The sequence below is a fragment of the Hemitrygon akajei genome, chromosome 12, assembly GCF_048418815.1.
Source record: "Hemitrygon akajei chromosome 12, sHemAka1.3, whole genome shotgun sequence".
NCBI lineage: Eukaryota > Metazoa > Chordata > Chondrichthyes > Myliobatiformes > Dasyatidae > Hemitrygon > Hemitrygon akajei.
Genome location: NC_133135.1, coordinates 27,377,073 through 27,396,935, shown reverse-complemented (window position 1 = coordinate 27,396,935; position 19,863 = coordinate 27,377,073). Strand labels below are relative to the sequence as shown.

The 19,863-nt window shown below is 39.8% G+C and overlaps 1 protein-coding gene across 1 annotated transcript in view; it reads right to left on the bottom strand.

Moving 5' to 3' along the window:
- cfap57 (cilia and flagella associated protein 57) overlaps positions 1–12,832 on the bottom strand; it is a 75,044-nt gene extending 62,212 nt beyond the window's left edge. Inside the window, exons 1-4 of the mRNA XM_073062762.1 lie at positions 11,859–12,832; positions 9,992–10,305; positions 5,196–5,437; positions 4,073–4,223 (exon numbers count right to left, since the gene is read on the bottom strand). Of these exons, the coding sequence (XP_072918863.1) occupies positions 4,073–4,223; positions 5,196–5,437; positions 9,992–10,305; positions 11,859–12,015 (864 nt within the window). The 5' untranslated portion in view covers positions 12,016–12,832. The remainder of the gene's footprint in view (positions 1–4,072; positions 4,224–5,195; positions 5,438–9,991; positions 10,306–11,858) is intronic.
- Between the last annotated feature and the right edge of the window lie 7,031 nt (positions 12,833–19,863).

Sequence of the window (19,863 nt, the reverse complement as noted above, 5' to 3'; positions counted from 1 at the left end):
TCAGACATGATTTTCCTTTCACAAATCCATGCTGACTTTGTCCAATGATTTCACCTCTTTCCAAATGTGCTGTTATCACATCTTTGATAACTGACTCTAGCATTTTCCCCACCACCAATGTCAGACTCACTGGTCTAAAATTCCCCAGTTTTTCTCTCCCTCCTTTTTTAAAAAGTGGGGTTACATTAGCCACCCTCCAATCCTCAGGAACTACTCCAGAACCTAAGGATTTTTGAAAAATTATCACTAATGCATCCACTATTTCTTGGGCTACTTCCTTAAGCACTCTGGGATGCAGACCATCTGGCCCTGGGGATTTATCTGCCTTTAATCCTTTCAATTTATCTAACACCACTTCCCTACTAACATGTATTTCCCCCAGTCCCTCCATCTCACTAAACCCTCAGTCCCTTACTATTTCTAGAAGATTATTTATGTCCTCCTTAGTGAAGACGGAACCAAAGTAGTTATTCAATTGGTCTGCCATGTCTTTGTTCTCTATGATCAATTCACCTGTTTCTGACTGTAAGGGACCTACATTTGTCTTGACCAATCTTTTTCTTTTCACATATCTATAAAAGCTCTTACAGTCAGTTTTTATGTTCCCTACCAGCTTTGTCTCATAATCTTTTTTCCCTTTCCCTAATTAAGCCCTTTGTCCTCCTCTGCTGGTCTCTGAATTTCTCCCAGTCCTCAGGTGTGCCGCTTTTTTTTTGCTAATTTATATGTTTCTTCTTTGGACTTGATACTATCCCTAATTTCCCTTGTCAGCCACGGGTGCACTACCTTCCCTGGTTTATTCTTTTGCCAAACTGGGCTGAACAATTGTTGTAGTTCATCCATGCGATCTTTAAATGCTTGCCATTGCATATCCACCGTCAACCCTTTAAGTATCATTTGCCAGTCTATCTTAGCTAATTCATGTCTCATACCTTCGAAGTTACCCTTCTTTAAGTTCAGAACCTTTGTTTCTAAATTAACTATGTCACTCTCCATCTTAATGAAGAATTCCACCAAATTATGGTCACTCTTACCCAAAGGGCCTTGCACGACAAGATTGCTAACTAACCCTTCCTCATTGCTCAATACCCAATCTAGAATGGCCTGCTCTCTAGTTGGTTCCTCAACATGTTGGTTCAGAAAACCATCCCGCATACATTCCAAGAAATCCTCTTCCTCAGCACCCTTACCAATTTGGTTCACCCAATCTATATGTAGATTGAAGTCACCCATTATAACTACTGTTCCTTCATTGCACACATTTCTAATTTCCTGTTTAATGCCATCCCCAACCTCACTACTACTGTTAGGTGGCCTGTACACAACTCCCATCATCGTTTTCTGCCCCTTGGTGTTATGCAGCTCTACCCATATCGATTCCACATCCTCCAGGCTAATGTCCTTCCTTTCTATTGCGTTAATCTCCTCTCTAACCAGCAATGCTACCCCACTTCCTTCTCTTTCCTGTCTATCCCTCCTGAACATTGAATATCCCTGGATGTTGAGCTCCCATCCTTGGTCACCCTGGAGCCATGTCTCTGTGATCCCAACTATATCATATTCATTAATAACTATCTGTACATTCAATTCATCTACCTTGTTACGAATGCTCCTCGCATTGACACACAAAGCCTTCAGGCTTGTTTTTAAAACACTCTTAGCCCTTATACAATTATGTTGAAAAGTGGCCCTTTTTGCTTTTTGCCCTGGATTTGCCTGCCTGCCACTTTTACTTTTCACCTTACTACTTTTTGCTTCTACCCTCATTTTACACCCCTCTGTCTCTCTGCACTTGTTCCCATCCCCCTGCCACATTAGTTTAAATCCTTCTGAACAGCAGTAGCAAATGCTCCCCCTAGAACATTGGTTCCAGTCCAACCCAGGTGCAGACCGTCCTGTTTATACCGGTCCCACCTCCCCCAGAACTGGTTCCAATGCCACAGAAATTTGAATCCCTCCCCCTTGCACCATTTTTCATGCCACGTATTCATCTGAAATATCCTCCTATTTCTACTCTGACTAGCACGTGGCACTGGTAGTAATCCAGAGTTTATTACCTTTGTGGTCCTACTTTTTAGTTTATCTCCTAACTCCCTAAATTCACCTTGTAGGACCTCATTGCATTTTTTACCTATATCATTGGTACCTATGTGCACCACGACCACTGGCTGTTCACCCTCCCATTCCAGAATGTCCTGCAGCCGCTCAGAGACATCCTTAACCCTTGCACCAGGGAGGCAACACACCATCCTGGAGTCTTCTATACTAGGTATTGCATTGAAATGCTGCTGCCAAATTAACAAATTTCATGTCACATGCCGGTGATAATAAACCTGATTCTGATTCTGATCATGCACTTTGGTAGAAGAAATGAAAAGGTTGACTAGTTTCTAAATGGAGAGAAAATACAAAAATCTGAGGTGCAAAGGGATTTGGGAGTCCTTCTGCAGGATTCCTTAAAGGTTAATTTGGAGGTTGAATCTGTGGTGAGGAAGACAAATGCAATGTTAGCATTCTTTTCAAGAGGACTAGGATATAAAACAAGGATGTAACGTGGAGACTTTAGAAAGCACTGGTGAGGCCTCACTTGCAGTATTGTGTGAAATTTTGGATCCCTTATCTTATAAAGGATGTGTTAAAATTGGAGAAGGTTCAAAGGAGATTTACGAAAATGATTCCAGGATTAAATGGCTTGTCATATGAAGAGTGCTTGATGGCTTTGGTCCTGCATTCACTGGAATTTAGAAGAATGAGGGGTGACCTAATTGAAACCTATCGAATGGGGAAAGGCGTTTATAGAGTGGATATGGAGAGAATATTTCCTTTGCTGGGATTGTTTAAGACCAGAGGACACAGCCTCAAAAGAGAGGGACGGCCTTTTCGAGTGGAGATTTGGAGGAATTTCTTTAGCCAGAGAGTAGTGAATCTGTGGAATTCATTGACAAAGGCAGCTGTGGAAGCCAAGTCTTTACATATATTTAAGGCAGAGGTTGATAGACTTTTGATTGGTCAGTGCATGAAGGGATACAGGGGGAAAGCAGGAGATTGGGGCTGTGAGGAAGCATGGGTCAGCCATGGTGAAATGGCAGAGCAGGCTCAATGGACCAAATAGCCTAATTCTGCTCCTATATGGACTTAAATGTCTGTTCCTTAAAACTATTACCAATCTTTTATTCCTCCAGTATTTTGCAAGTGTTGCACAGCTTTTATTGTGATCTTTTTGGAAGGTCAACTTTATTTGCATAATTTATCTTCTTTTTCACATTGATTTTTTTCAGTCTTTGTTCATGTGTAGTTTCTCAATAAACTCTATTTCATTATCTTCCTGTAAATGCCTGCAAGAAAATGAATCTCAAGGTAGTATTTGGTGACATAAATACACTTCAATAATGTATTATATAAGATGAGGATTAGTTACAATATATATGGTGAGGTGAGTTGGAAGATGGTATAGGAAGGAGAGCTGTGCATATGTAGATGGAGTTATTTAGCGTGTGATTATCAGTCAAATGTTTGTGTAAGGAGCAGTATTGAATTGAATTAGATGAGGAGATCACCCTGACAAATCTAATAAGTCTTGAAATTTCTTCTGGCATTGTTCCATTGTGAGTGGATTCTAAATCCTGGAGGTGACTTCTGTCAGATCTTTTCCTGCCAGGCTTCTTCTTGGATGGTTGTGGTAGGTAGTTTGTTTCCCTGCTCCGAAGAACTTCATTCCTGGCCTCTATCACTGTCATGAGTAGCATCCACTGCATGAATCTGAAAGCCCTATCTGCACCATGAAAGTCATATTATCCTCCCTATTGCCATAATGTAAGTTGATGATATCTGCATATGAAAAGGAATATGCCTTGAACATCCAATGCCTCTGCAGGATTCTGGTGCAAGAATGATGAAAACATATCTTATATTTCCTTTTCAAAGCTACAAGGTGACTTTCAAACTTAGACACTACTAGCATAAACATCTCCAATCACTTCAAAATATATAAGATACTGAAGTTATTTGCTGCTTTACTCATTTGTACCATGCATTACTTATCTGTTACTGTCACATTTAGTGTGGAACTTACTTTAAAGACTCTGGTTTTCTTGAAGGTATCCCCCTCCTCTCCTTTTTCAAATATATACACCACAGCAGGTCCAGGAGAGCAAATAAAGCCTTTGGAATATAATGTCATTGCTGTAATCTTGGGTATAGGGGGTGGAAGGGAGGTTGATTGGCTGTAGGACATAAAGAACACAGATGCCATTGCTTATTCCACAATAAAAAGTTCCAAAACAATATTTTAACCAATAGAGAATCCAAACATTGTAGTAAAACTGAACTATTAAAAATATGTGGCTTCACAAAAATTGTTTAAAACACTTGATGCAAGAGAATAATCCATAATGTACTGCATGTTAATCTCATGAGCTCAGCAAGTCTTCAGTTAGCTTACTTGCAAACTTATTTATCACATGAATGCTCAAGTATGCTAGAAATGATATATTTCTGTTTTTCAAACTTGGTTAATTTATTTAAGATGCTAACATTGCTAATAATATTTCCTTAAAAAGTAGCATTCCTTTCACTAAGCATCTCAAGAATTCAAAAAGGAAGGTCATAAGACATAGGAACTGAATCAGGCCTTTAGCCAGTCAAATTTGATCAGCCATTTGATCATAGCTGATTTATTTTCCCTCTCAACTCCAAATCTCCTGCTTTCTCCTTGTAACCTTTGATACACTTATTAATCAAAACCCTATCAACCTATTTATTGATACCAAATGTCTTAGCTTCCACAACTGTGTGTGGCAATGAATTCCACTGATTGGCCACCTTGTGGCTAAAAAATAAATCCCTCCTCATTTCAGTTCTAAAGAGATGTCCTTGTATTCTGAGACTGTGGCCTCTGGTCCTAGACTCTCCCACTAATGGAAACATCCTTTATCTACTCTATCTTGGTACTTCAAAATTTGATGGGATTCAATGAGATTCCTCCCCATTCTTCGAAACTCCAGTGAGTGCAGACTCAGAACAATCAAGCACTCCTTATACATTAACCCTTTCATTCTCAGGATCATTCTTGTAAACCTCTTCTGGACCCTCTCCAGGACTTTCCAAGAGTTTCTAAATATTTAAGTAATCAAAAATATAAAACATTGTTGAGAAAATAAAGGGAACATGTAAGAGGGTTACCCTTCCAGTTGTACCTGTCTTCCAGTGTGATTTTGCCTTCCCAGCGCAGCTCTGCCAACTCAAAAAGATAAAGTTTTCCCTTATCAGTGCCAACAATGATGCGGTCATTGGACATCCAGGCATGTGTGAGAAAGTTCTGTAACTCTAACTTTTGGAAATTTGTTTGTTTGAGATTTCCATCAGCAAATCGCAACAGTTTTAAAACACCATCCCCAACCACACAGATCTGTGCATTATCTTGAGGGTTAAAGCTGACCTGAATTCCAAAAAGAAGTACTGGTTAGTGTATGGTATAGTACTGGAAAGACAGTTCCTTATAAGATACAGTTTAAAAGGCTGTGTGACACTTAAGGTTGGTGCAGAAGAAGTGTACAATAGATCCAATTACAGGATCACATATTATACCTTTTCAATTCTAATGGAAAGACATTCAACTTTTAAAGATCAAACATGAAGAAATGTGCTAATAAAGGAGTTGAAATTGGGATCAGTAGAAACAGTGTATTAAGATAATCAACAAATTAAAGTGTTGCACCAACAGATCTGAGTCAGACAGTCATGTAAAATAACCAAGGACTGGGCTACAGCTGTATACCACAAGTCAGCGGACACACTGCTATGTGGAGTTCTCCAGCACATTTTCAATCTGAGTCTCAGCCTGGAAAAGGTCCCGACAGTGTGGAAAACATCATGTGTGGACCCAGTGCCCAAGAAGGGCTGACCGAAAATCTTGAATGTCTACCATCCAGTGTCCCTGACTTCACACATCATAAAGACCCTAGAGAGGCTGGTCCTGGCTCACCTCTGACCCCTGATCAAATCAGCCCTTAATCCCCTGTAGTTTGCCTACCAGGAATACACTGGAATCGATGATGTTATCATCTACCTGCTGAACAGAGTCTACTCCCATTTGGTTAAGAGGGGCAGCACTGAGGATCATGTTATTTTGATTTTTCCAGTGCCTTCAATACCAGACAACCCTCAATGCTGGGGGAAAAGCTCCATTTAATGCAAGTTAACACTTTCATTGTGTCCTGCATAATGGCAGGCCACAGTTTGTGTGGCTTCAGAGCTGTGTGTCAGTCATGGCTATAAGCAGCACTGAGGCCCCACAGGGGACTGTATTTGCTCCCTTCCTGTTACCCTGTGTACCTTGGACTTTAGACACAATACTGACTCATGCCATCTGCAGAAATTCTCTGACAACTCAACAATAGTTGGGTGTATAAAGGGAGGACAAGATGATGAATGCAGGGCCCTGGTGGAGGAGTTTGTTGAGTGGTGAAAATGGAATAATCTGCAGCTCAACATTAGTAAGACAAAGGAGGTGGTAGTGGACTTTAGGAAGACCAAGCCTGCACTGCTCCCTGTTACTATTGATGGTGAGGATGTTGATGTGGTGAGTTCCTATAAGTACCTGGGGGGATGCAGCTGAACGACAGACTTGAATGGAGCACAAAAAACAAGAGGCTGTGTATAAGAAGGGCCAGAGTCACTTCTACTTCCTGAGGAGACTGAGGTCCTTTGGAATATGTAGGCCTCCTCTTTCAGTCTGTCGTTGCCAGTTCAATCTTCTATGCAGTGGTGTGCTGGGGAAACTGCATCAATGTGGGTGATGTCAACAGGCTCAATAAATCGATTAGAAAGGCTGGCTGTGTTATAAGAGTCAAACTGGACAAACTGGAGGTTGTGGTATAACAAAGAGCCCTTTGGAAAATCCTGGGATTCTGGACAATGTTTCTCATACTCTGCATGCCACCTTGGCTGAACAGAGAAGCAAGACAACTGCACTGCTCCAAAGAGCACTATATGAGGTCATTCTTACCTTCAGCTATTAGGATCTATAATAAGTCAACATGTAACCAAGGAAGTGATGACCCCTTCTTGTTAGACAGATTGAGGTAACTTATTTTTTATTCTTCTTACTTCTCTTTTAACATCTGTATATCTGTGCATCTGTAATGCTACTGTGACTCTGTATTTTCCTTTGGGATCAGTAAAGTATCTATCCACCTATGTTGATAATGCAGTAAAATACCACTGTAAAACAACTGTGCTGCTCCAAAGAGTGTTATATGAGGTCATTCTTACCCTTGGCCATTAAGCTCTATAAGTCAACCTATAGCTGGGGATGTGATGACCCCTCCTGTTAGACTGTTACTAACCTCTGTTACTACCATCACTTCTTATCTGGATGGTGTGAATGTACACCCATTACTGTATAATATTACAGTAATTCTTGCATTACCATCTTATAAGTGTGAACTTGGAAATCTTGTAAATCTTGCAATCTTTGACTTGTAAATTTTGTACATCTCAATTTAAGGTAACATTTGTTTATTCTTTCTTACTCCTTTTCAAATATTTGTATATTGGTGCACTTGTAATGCTACCATGACACCGTAATTTCCTTTGGGATCAATAAAGTATCTATCTATCTATCAAATTATGTTCACCCAGGAAACATTTTGTTGTGTCCTGTGTTGTTCTGCAGAGCATTGTGGGCATGCTATGGTGTTGCTGGAACGTGTACCCCCTGTGTGTTGGTTGTTAATACAAATAAAACATTTCATTGTATGTTTAAATATACATGTTATAAAAAAATCTGAATCTGAAGAGGCACCAAGGTTTAGTTAGCAGAGTGACCTGTGCAAATATTCTCAGAACACAGGCTATATGGAGGATCAGAGGGATCTTGGTGTCCGAGTCCATAGGACGCTCAAAGCAGCTGCTCAGGTTGACTCTGTGGTTAAGAAGGCATACAGTGTATTGGTCTTCATTAATCGTGGAACTGAATTTAGGAGCGGAGAGGTAATGTTGCGGCTATATAGGACCCTGGTCAGACCCCACTTGGAGTACTGTGCTCAGTTCTGGTCTGCTCACTACAGGAAGGATGTGGAAACCATAGAAAGGGTGCAGAGGAGATTTACAAGGATGTTGCCTGGATTGGAGAGCATCCCTTATGAAAACAGGTTGAGTGAACTCATCCTTTTCTCCTTGGAGTGATGGAGGATGACAGGTGACCTGATAGAGGTGTATAAGATGATGAGTGACATTGATCATGTGGATAGTTAGAGGCTTTTTCCCAGGGCTGAAATGGTTGCCACAAGAGGACATAGGTTTAAGGTGCTGGGGAGTACGGTAGGTACAGAGGAGATGTCAGGGGTAAGTTTTTTACTCAGAGAGTGGTGAGTGCGTGGTATGGGCTGCTGGCAACAGTGGTGGAGGCGGATATGATAGGGTCTTTTAAGAGACTTTTGGATAGGTAACATGGAGTTTAGAAAAACAGAGGGCTACGGGTAAGCCTAGTAATTTCTAAGGTAGGGACATGTTCAGCACAACTTTGTGGGCCGAAGGGCCTGTATTGTGCTGTAGGTTTTCTATGTTTCTATATTACCCCTTCCAGTAAGATAGTAGTGCATATACACACAGCAGCCTGGGTGTGTGTATATGCCGGGGGCCAACTGAAGGTGCTTTTGCTATGTTAAATGTGTTTTTATACATAGTAAGACTATTAGTGACTCCATTTACCTGTACAGCATGTTCACCGCATCAGTGAGCTTGCTTATTGTTCAGAGTGACTAGGCAGCAGTTTGGAGAAGCAGAATTGGGTCATTGGGCCAGTGAGGTGGAGATGGGCTGTCAGGCTGGGGAGGTCAAGGTGAGCAGGAGAAGCTGGATTGGATTTGGAAGAGCTGACCTGGATGGAGACTGTGCTGCTACATGCTCGTCAGAGGCACTGGAGTTGGTGCTTTCGAGTTGGCGCGAAGGCGGCAAGCACTGAAACCATGAGTGACTGTCTTGGACATTTCTTTTGCGATTGCAAGACCATGTTGGACATTGATAGCTGCAGGCCTGCTTCCCTTGTTTGGTGGTGAGACAGGTGGCGAGGCAGCAGAGTCTCCTCAGGTTTAGCTAGGACTAGGCCTCAGTCTGGCTTGCATTGTAGCATGGCATCTGAGCTCGGTCGGGGGGTGGCCTATCCTATTGGTGCTGCCCCCCAGTGGTGAATCTGTGGAATTACAGGCTGGACTGCCAGGAACCATCAATTTGTGGGACTTGTTGCTCAGGAATTTGGTCTAAAAATGTGTTTTCTTATGTGACTAGGTTCTTTTTCGCCTTTCTTGTTATTTTGAATGCATGTATATATTTTTGCACCTTGGCCTCAGAGGAATGCTGTTCATTCAGCTGTATCCATTTATGGTTTGAATGACAATTAAACTTGATTTGATTTGAGTTGCAGAAGGACTCTGCTATACTAATGTTATTAAGAAATAATATCAATGAGAAATTTCTCTGTTTATGCTTTTAGGTCCACAAGATGCACACTTCTGTTCTCAAACCAGCTCATGTCCCTGGTCTGGGTGATGGATATATTTCAGGAAAAATGAAATGTATTCTGTTATCTCATTTATGAAACTGTAACAACTAAACAGAAATCCCAGGTCAACTTTCCCAGGTTCGATTAAAGCACTTGGGCTACAATAATTCTTCTTACTGCTTCTGTTTAACCTTATGCCTTCCATGAGTAATATGCTTGGAAGTCTGAGCCTTCTTCAGGATATACAAATACGGACAGTTATAAATTGCTGGAAATCTGACAAAAATCCAGCCATAAACTGTATACCACATATCTGCAATATATTGACAATTCTAATACTTTGCACATTATTGAACCTCTCCTATTTTATGAAGGAGAGCTTTAAAAGTAAGAAACATTTATGTTTAACTTAATAATCACCTTTCTCAAAAGAATGTTTTTCTCAAAAATATGGCAGCTGAAGCTACTGTTCAGAAGTACTAAAATTACCTGGTAAATTGGGTTGGTATTGGTAGTAGTTTTCATGACACCCATGATTTTCTGTTTCTTCCATAACCAGTAAATCAGGGTCCAATCTGGTTTTCCAGACTGTGCAATCAAGTATTTAGAGTCTGGCGAGAAGGCAATACTGATGAACTCTTGGGCATGGAGATCATTCACACTAAGTGACTTTCTCTTTCTACTTTGATCATGCTGAATATCATAAATGCTCACACTGGCTTTTTCACCTTTTTCAGAAATGGCCAGATATCGCCGATTGGGACTTAAGGCAAGAGTCAATATTCCTTGGCTTTTTTCAGAACCTGTATTCAGTGCAAAATAGGATTATTGGTTAGTACATTGTAGAACTGTGATATGATGGGGCCCCATGTCAGAAGTAAAATTTTATATATTTTTTCATGGAAGAATGAAAATGTGATCTGTTGGTGTTGAACTAAGAGCCAAAAAGCACCAAAATGTGATGGATGGCAAAATGTAGATTGCTGCTTGGTAATCCCACAGAGATCTAGTTTAGGCAATGAAGATAAAAATAAATTCAAGTACTAGGAATCTGAGACAAAAACAAAAAAACAAGCTGGAAACACTCAGCAGATCAGGCAACATCTGTGGAAAGAGAAACAGAGTTAATACTTAAGGTCAAAGTCACTTTGTCAGATGCTACCTGACCTGCTAAGTGGTTCCAGCACGTTACGTTTTTATTTCAAGCTCAGGTATACGGAGTAAAGCTTCTTCCAATGTAAAAGTGTACCACTCAGATGCTATGGTTGACTTGTTGATTTCGGAAACATAGCAGCAAGTTTGCACTGAAGGGAAATTTTAACTTTAGAAAAAAAAAGGGAGATATTTTCCTTAAATAATATCGTTTCACCTCATCCCATGTCTTAAATGCACAAGGGTTGCAAATGGGAGTTCAGGTGAATGAGATAGTGGATCAGCATATAAAAAATAAACTTATATATCTCAGTGCAAAATGTGATACTTCATCACTATTTCTGCCAATGCTAGTAAATGAATACTGAATACCAATGTAAAGAACCTCTGATCATAGAGAATCCATGCAAATACAAGGAAACTCATATCTACTCTGAAATAACAACGTATATTAATGTCAACTTCAAGATTGATTAACCAGGATTTAATTTAAATCTAAATAAAAATACAGATGCTGGAAAACTAAAACAAAAATGGAAAATGCAGGAAGATCTCAACAGGCCAGACAGCATCGGTGGGAAAGCAAAGTTTGGGTCTGTAACTCTTTGTAGAACTCACACCAGTTCTAAGCAAGGAGTTCACGCCTGAGACCACGTTGTTACGGATGTAAGGATTTTTTTAAACTGCCTTTTAAGTGGAACTGGCTAAAGCAGCTACAACCTTTAACCTTTAATAATTGTTCCTTTTGCAAGTTCAAACTGCTGTATGTCATTTATGTCACACCTTATTGATAATATACATGGTACCTTGTGTTCTTCGTGGTCCTTAGGCTGGTAATCAATTTACCTCAAGATGGTTGAAACAATAGGTTGAAATCAAATATACTAGAAAATAGTGTTCATTTTTGCTCAATCATTTATTTCTCCAGTACTCTTCAGTTTAATCCATAGAAATTTCCCCTTGGTGCATGAGAACTGCAAATCAGAAGACTGTTTTTTCAAAAATTCTGGATGTTACACAGGAGTTCCGAATAAATATTGGAAATCACCAAAATGATCTTTAATTGAAGACAAACGAGGCATAAATAAATTCTGACATTTTGATTGAATATTGCTTTCCTGTGAGTAGCTGAATATCGAAGTATTTGTTTTATATTTTTCAGTTGGCTAAGTTCAAATGTTCCCAAGTTAAAAACACTTCTTACCTGTAATAAATTTCTGCCATCTTTGGTCAATGTTGTAACGCACACAGCCGCTCCCAGAAGGGAATATTATACTTTGATCATCAAAATAAAAAACATTATTGACAACAGAGCTTTGAAAACCAAAAATATGATGAGCCTGGACCACTGGAGTTGTCATTGTGGACTACTGCCAATATTATTTTCTTTATCTATACTATTTGGTATCAATCATTCAAATAAACTGCATATTCACATCCCTAGCACACTTTGTCTTTCTCCTCTCTGTTGTACATTCTTGCTACCTCTATTCTTTACACACAGTGTATTTATCACTTACACTTTCTCAATAACCTGTCACTTTATGTTCCCCTTTCTATGATTTTCTAAATATCATTCAATATTATGCTGTACACCATTTCTCATATAACCTCTGATATATTTCCTACCTGTCATAGATTCTCTAACATTATCTCCTCTTCTTTCTAGCAAGCCTGTCTCATTTTAATGACATTTATGTCTAAAATTTATTGTGCTCCCACAAATATCTTTATCTACTAGAGTTTTCCCTCTAACTCACTCTCTATCTAATGCACAGCGAACCACTGCATTCTCTCGATCACGCTCCCTCTGCAGGTCTCCAGCAATCTGTTCTACACTTTCCCTTTACCCTCCTTCTTTCTTTAATTGCAGTAACCACTTTTTCTCTAAATTCCACGCACCACACCTTTTAATACTCCTTTATCATTATTATTCTATCTTAATCCCTTTACTTTTTCTATTACTCACACTATCACTTTCAATGAAGTTCCCTTGTTTGCTTAATCTCCCTACCTCTATCACTATCTCTGTGTCTCTAACAATTCCTCGCTCTCTCCCTCTACTATCACACTCTCTCCGTCTGTCTCTGTCGATCTGTCTTTTGCTCTTTATCTCTCGACTTTACTCTCTTGTTCACCCTCTATCTTTTCTTCTGTCACTCTCGATCCTCTTGCAATTAGGACCCGGCTTTCTTGCTCTTGTAAATAATGCTGTTGCCATGGACACTGGCCGGAAGCTCCCCACCGGAAGCGATCAGCCAGGACTCTGAGAATTGTAGTTCGATGCCCTCAGCACAAAAAGTTCTGCAGATGCTGGGAGCCCTGAGTGACATACACAAATCTTGCTGAGTTCCTCCAGCATTTTGTGTGTTGCTGAGGGTTACTTTACTTTTATTGTCACCAAACAATTGATACTAGAGCGTACAATCATCACAGTGATGTTTGTTTCTACGCTTCCCGCTCCCTGAAGTACAAATCGAGGTAAATATAATAAAAAATTAAATTATAAAACCATAATTAGAAAACAGAAAAGGGAAATAAGGTAGCGCAAGTCAGGTCCAGAAGGTACGGCCCAGATCCGGGTCAGGATCTGCTCAGCAGTCTCATCACAGTTGGAAAGAAGATGTTCCCAAATCTGGCCGTACGAATCTTCATGCTCCTGAACCTTCTCCCGGAGGGAAGTGGGACAAAAAGTGTGTTGGCTGGGTGGGTCTTGTCCTTGATTGTCCTGGCAGCACTGGTGGAATACGTTTTTACTTCAAGCAGTCATTGCTATTCCAGTAGTGACCACCAGATGGCAGGAAAGCTTTTGCAGTTTCATCAGCCTCGCATGCTGCCCTTTTATGGTATTGACTCGCGGGGCTACCAGCTCCAGAACGGTAAGAAGACTGAACGACCAAATGCAACTGATAAAACAAAAAAAAAACGCTTCTGAAGCAGACTGGATTCCCTGTTGAAGTACAAAAGCTGAGAGTAATTTAAATTTCAAATTCATAGTCGTCTAGCAAGAGAAGCGCATGCCAGAAGACATCAAAGACACCATAATTGTACCATCTTCAAAAAAGATCACTCCAAGTGCGAAGGCTACATAGAGATTTCCCTACTGTCTGCAATAAGAAAAGTTGTCACTCGGATCCTTCTTAGCTGTCACTACCAGGGGGCCAAAGTACTGCTTCCTGAATGACAAGTTTCTGTTTCCCAGATCTGACGAAGCATCCTGGACATGGAACTGAACTACGTAGTTACTCTTTCCTCCGAAGCAGTCTGACCTGCTGAGTGTTTCAAGCAATTTCCGGTTTATACATGATTTCCAATATCTGCAATTTTTTAAAATTTAATTTCCTGAATTGCAAGGTGGTTTCCACACAATGGGCATAAAATTAAATCCCAAAACATTGCCGGGAGTAGCAACAACCACAATATGTGGCCTGTTTTGACCTTAAAAAAAACTTTAATTAAGATCATGAAGGATTTTAGTGAACTCTGAACTTTGTATGCAGGAATTAATCCTCATTTTACATCAGCTACATCATGGCATCTTAAACAATGGTCCACAACAAGCTTCAAATCATGATGAAAACAGATGTGTCATCCTCTCAAAACTTTTCTTAATCTTTCTCACTGCAGTGAAAGGTCACCGACGTGTAATGTTAACATGCATGTTAACTCACTAACGTACTGAGCAACACACATAAAATGCTGGAGGAACACAACTAGTCAGGCAGTATCTGTGGAGAGGAACAAATTCCACTGAAGTCTAGGTGGGGTGGTGAACTCAGCTTTTTAAAAGTAAATTGCAGTGACCAGAGAATATAAAATCATTTTTTAAAATAGCCTGTAATCATCAGCTTCTTTGCAAAGAATTATTAACCTTTATTCAATAACTTTTTCTTGGAATCTCCCATCTGATTGAGAGTCAGAGGCAGATGTCCATAATTTGGAGTAGCAAGATGTGTTTCTTTTAAAAGGCTTTGTATTTACATAAATAGGGTTCCAGTAATTTAACAGCAAATCTTCACAAGCAGGAAGAACTAAATGATCAAGCAAGCAGCAACACAAAGATAATGCTGGAGGAAGCCAGGCATCTATGTAGGAGGGAAGCATTAAATGGTGACTGACTTCCTCCAACATTTGTGTGTGTTGTTCAATATTTCCAGTATCTGCTGAATTTCTGGTGGTTGTGACTAACACACTAAGTATTTGGATCACTTTGTTTTTATTACATTGATACTATATTTACCAAAGTGCATTCAAAGCAGACTATTCTCACTTGATTCATCTTCTGACTCTTCAAAATCTATCCATCACTTATGAGACAATGCAGGAGTGTGATAGAATCTATTGTATTTGCTTGGATGACTGCACTTCAAGTATAATTGACACCATCTAGAACAAAATAGCGCTCTTCGTTGACACCTCAAGCAACAGTTAAAATATTCACACCCTCCATGGTCTGAGTACCATGGCCACACAGCATCCCACCGCTAAAATACAGACTGATAGGTGGTAGATATTATACCTGCCAAAGTAACACAGTAATTCTTGGTAATGGTCATCTTGAAAAATTGTGAACTGACATTCCACGGCATTAGCACAACTGAGTTCCCCACCTTTAACATCCTGGCTGCCTCAATTGATTAGAAACTCAACTACAACAGCCACATTAAGACTATGATTATAGGAGAAGGTTAGAAGCTGTGTGTCCTGTGGAGAACGTCTCACTTCCTGATGTCTCAGTGTCTTTCTGCCATCTACAAGGAGCAGGTCAGGAGTGTAAACAGTCTCCACTTACCTAGGTGAGGAAAGCTGCCACAGCTCTCAAGAAGCCATGGATTATTCAGGACAAAGTAGGCCACATGTTTGGCACCCCATTCACCATCTTATGTATGAATTCTCTCCACTCCCCTATACAGTGGCTAAAATATGTACCATCTCCAAAATATGCTGTTTAGACAACTCCCACAGTACCTGCCAAGCTTATAATCTCTGACACCTAGAACAATAACATGAGTGAGCCACCTCCTTCAATAACTACATCATGCTTACTTTATCTCTGCTGAATCAAAGTCTTGAAAATTTCCCTGTTCAAGAATACTATGGGAATTATGTAGGTTATAGTGGTTCACTTTGGCAAGAACAATAAACAATGAGTAACTTATGTTGCCAATGTCATTGGCAGTCTCAACCTATTAATAGATGAAATAAATTGTTGATTTTGGCAGTTTTGTAGTCCTACATTATTAATTATCAACGAGTGTGGTGACTTTTTGTGTGCTGTTCCCAATGGAATCATCAAATAATCCTTTTCAGATCAATTGTGGCTGAAATATGCAGCCAGACTGCTGTAAGAAAACTGTTTCAAGTCTTTGAACTTTGAAGTCATTTAAAAAGCATAGCAATCTTTAAAATTAGCACAGTGGGGACTGCAGATCACCCAGGTCCAAGATTAAAGACCCTCTCTATCCAGGACATGCCCTCTTCTCATTACTACCATCAGGGAGAAGGTACAGGAACCTGATGATTCAAACACAAAGTTTTAGAGACAAATTCTTCCTCTTTGCCATCAGATTTCTGAATGGTACATGAACTCATGAGCATCAGCTTGCTATTCCTGTTTTACTCTATTAATTAATTAATTTGTTGATTTATATTGTGATTATAGTGCTTTGGTATACCTGCAGTGCACTTCTTCCACTAAACAAGAAATTTCAAGACTTATGTCAGAGACAATAAACTTGATTCTGATTTGTAAATATATGTAAAAGCAGCTATTTTTATTTTACTGCCATCTAACATTTCTTTAAGGAAATGCAAATGATTAACCAAAACATTAATTTCAAAGTTCAAAGGTAACTAATTATCAAAGTACATATATGTCACCATATACAACCCAGAGATCTATATTCTTGCGGGCAATCACAGTAAGTACAAGAAACACAATAAAATCAAAGCTTGCACCCAACGGGAGTGACAAACAACCAATGTGTAAAAAGAAAGAAAAAGAGAAATAATAATAATAGTAATAATACATAAATAAATAAGCAATAAATATCAAGAACATGAACTGAAGAATCCTTGAAAGTGAGATCATAGGTTGTGGGAATAGTTGAGTGATAACTTCTCCACAAATGCTGGCTGAACTGCATTATTTCCTGTTATCTTTTTATTTCAGAAATTCATGTGCTTTGCATGCAGTTCAATCTACTTCTCAAAAAAATCCACTACCTCCAACGTTGCCACAGTATAAACTGGTGTCAGTTTCATTAACTAATCTCTTAGGCTTCACCCTATCACCTTTGATGACAATATACTAATCTTCCAAAATATCAGCCTTTTTCTCACCATAAGGCTCCAAATATCATTCCCAGATGAAGCACTAACTACTGTATACACATTTTTGGAACCTTTATTGGCTACCCTCAGAGTTGGTGGGATGGAATGTAGAGTAGGCCATTGCTACACAAAACACCTCCATTCAATTGCTATGCATGATCCTGACATTTCATTTCATTATAATTTTAATTTGCATTTCTACTCCTTCAGAAGTTCTGATGAACTTCTGTAGATGCAGAACGGAGAGTATCTCAACTGGTTGCATCACGGCATGATATGGAAACACCAATGCCCAGGAACGGAAAAGCCTACAAAAAAGTGGTGGATACAGCCCAGCTCGTCACAGGAAAAACCCTCTCCACCACTGAGCACACATCTGCAAAGAGCGTTGCTACAAGAAAGCAGCATCTGCCATCTAGGACCCCACCATCCAGGCTATGCTCTCTTTACATTGCTGCCATCGGGGAGGATGTGCAGGAGCCTTAGATCCCACATCACCAGATTCAGGAACAGTTATTACCCTTCAACCACCAGGCGCCTGGAAATCGTCACTCACTACAACACTGAACTGATCATTCAACACAAACTATGGGCTTACTTTCAAGGACTCTACAACTCACATTTTTATTTATTTTTCTATCCATCTATCAATATCTGTTTGCTTGTTTGTTTCTCTTTTGTATTGCAGTTTGTCTTCATTTGCATGTTGGTTGCTTGTCAGTCTTTGTTTGTGTGTAGTATTTCATTGATTTGATTAGAAACATAGAAAATAGGTGCAGGAGTAGGCCATTCGGCCCTTCGAGCCTGCACCACCATTCAGTATGATCATGGCTGATCATCCAACTCATTGTAGAATTGTACAAGAATTGTACTTTCTTGTTCTGTGAATTAAAATTAATCTCAGGGTAATATTTGGTGACATATACAGTATGTGATAATAACGTTACTTCAAACTTTGATCCTGGTCTTTGGCCTACTAAGCTATTCTGATTAAGTTTAAGGAATAGCAGTTCTTCTCACTTCATTTTATATCCTTTAGTACTCAGTACCAACTTCAACAATTTCAGATCACTGTCACTGCCAAATCTGTTTGGAATAAAAACAGCTCATACATTTTCAACCATTTACTCCTCCTCCAGATCCATCTTTTTTTCCATAGTATTTCAGCCCATTAACAATCCCTTTTGCTTGTTGTCCAGTTTTACACCCCATTGTTGACCTTTTTCTTAGTCCCTAGTTGAACTCTGCCACATCATCACTTTTTCCCCAATTATAATGCAAGATGGCAGGGTGGAGATATGCCTCTATCAAAGGAGGTGTAAAGCACTCCTTCTCTCTGCTGGTCTGCAGGTCACCCTTGGGCAAGGTGTAGCACCTGCTTAGGCTCCGTCCCAATCGATCAGGCTCAGGAGTAGATGGTGGATGGTTATATAAGCAGCTGGTGCACATCACAACTCCTGGTTATGTAACTGCTGAGGCCAGGCTGACGATTTTTGGAGAGTATTGATAAAGGCTGCAGTCACCCATCTTGTAAAGACACTGCCTAGAAGGCCACAATGGCAATTTTCATTTACTCCTTACTTTAAATCTTATGGATTCATATTTCATTTTAAATACACATCCTGCAATTTTCTGCACAACCTCCACAGCAAAGGGTTGTGTTCTTGACAGATTGCCTCTATTGTTTCCAGTTTTCTTCAGATTTTTCACTTTCAAATGCCCATCAGTACCCCAAATCTCATTCTACCTCCACATGCATTCTGAAATGCTACCAAAGGTGTCTTATGTGCTTATTTCCATTAACTTCTCTCATTACAGTAAATACTTCGATTTGATCATCTCTTAGCCTTACATGTGCAGGGCTTAATACAAATTGTAGGCCATTTTTCCCTTCGAGTCTATTTTGTTATGTAAAAATGGCTGCCTATATTTACTGTGTCTCGACAGGCAGGTGGGCAGAGAGGGTGATATGACTCAGTTGGTAATAGATGATAGATAGATAGATAGATAGATACTTTATTCATCCCCATGGGGAAATTCAACTTTTTTTTCCAATGTCCCATACACTTGTTGTAGCAAAACTAATTACATACAATACTTAACTCAGTAAAAAATATCAAATCCTCAGAAAGAAGTGACATAGGAGTGGAAGATGTAGAATCCTTGGAGGTACAACAAAGAAACTGCAAGGGTAAGAAGACCCTGAGCGGAGTTATATACAGGCCTCCAAGCAGTAGCCAGCATGTGGGCTACAAATTACAATGGGAAATAGAAAAGACATGTAAAAAGACAATGTTACAATTATCATGAGAAATTTCAATATGCAGGTAGATTGGGAAAATCAGGTTGGTACTGGTCCCCAAAGGAGAGATTGTAGAATGCCTATGAAATGGATTTTTTTGAGCAGCTAGGACATATATGTCAAACTCAAGGCCCGCGGGCCAAATCCGGGATTATAAGGAATAAGGAATTATCTTTGGCCCGCGAGATAATATCTAATTACTATTAAAGCTGGCCCCAGTAATCGAAGCACCTATGGCGTATGATATGGCTAAGGCTGAGTTTATTCAGGTACCAGGTTTTCAGGGTTTTTAGTGTTTATTCGGCAGTCTTCTTCATAAGAAACGGAATTTGTAAAGTGAAACTCTTTGTAGTTATAGCAGAGACTGAGACACATGAGAGCAGGCTGAAAAAACAGAGGCAACGAAAGCTGCGTTCGCACACGTCCGACTGATCCGGCCTGCATGAAGCTGTATTTTGCTCAATCCGGCCCGTGATCTAAAATGAGTTTGACACCCCTGGGAGATCAGCTTTTCTGTATTGGGTGTCGTGCAATGAACCTGAATTAAAAGTAACAGAGCTTAAAAGTAAAGGGA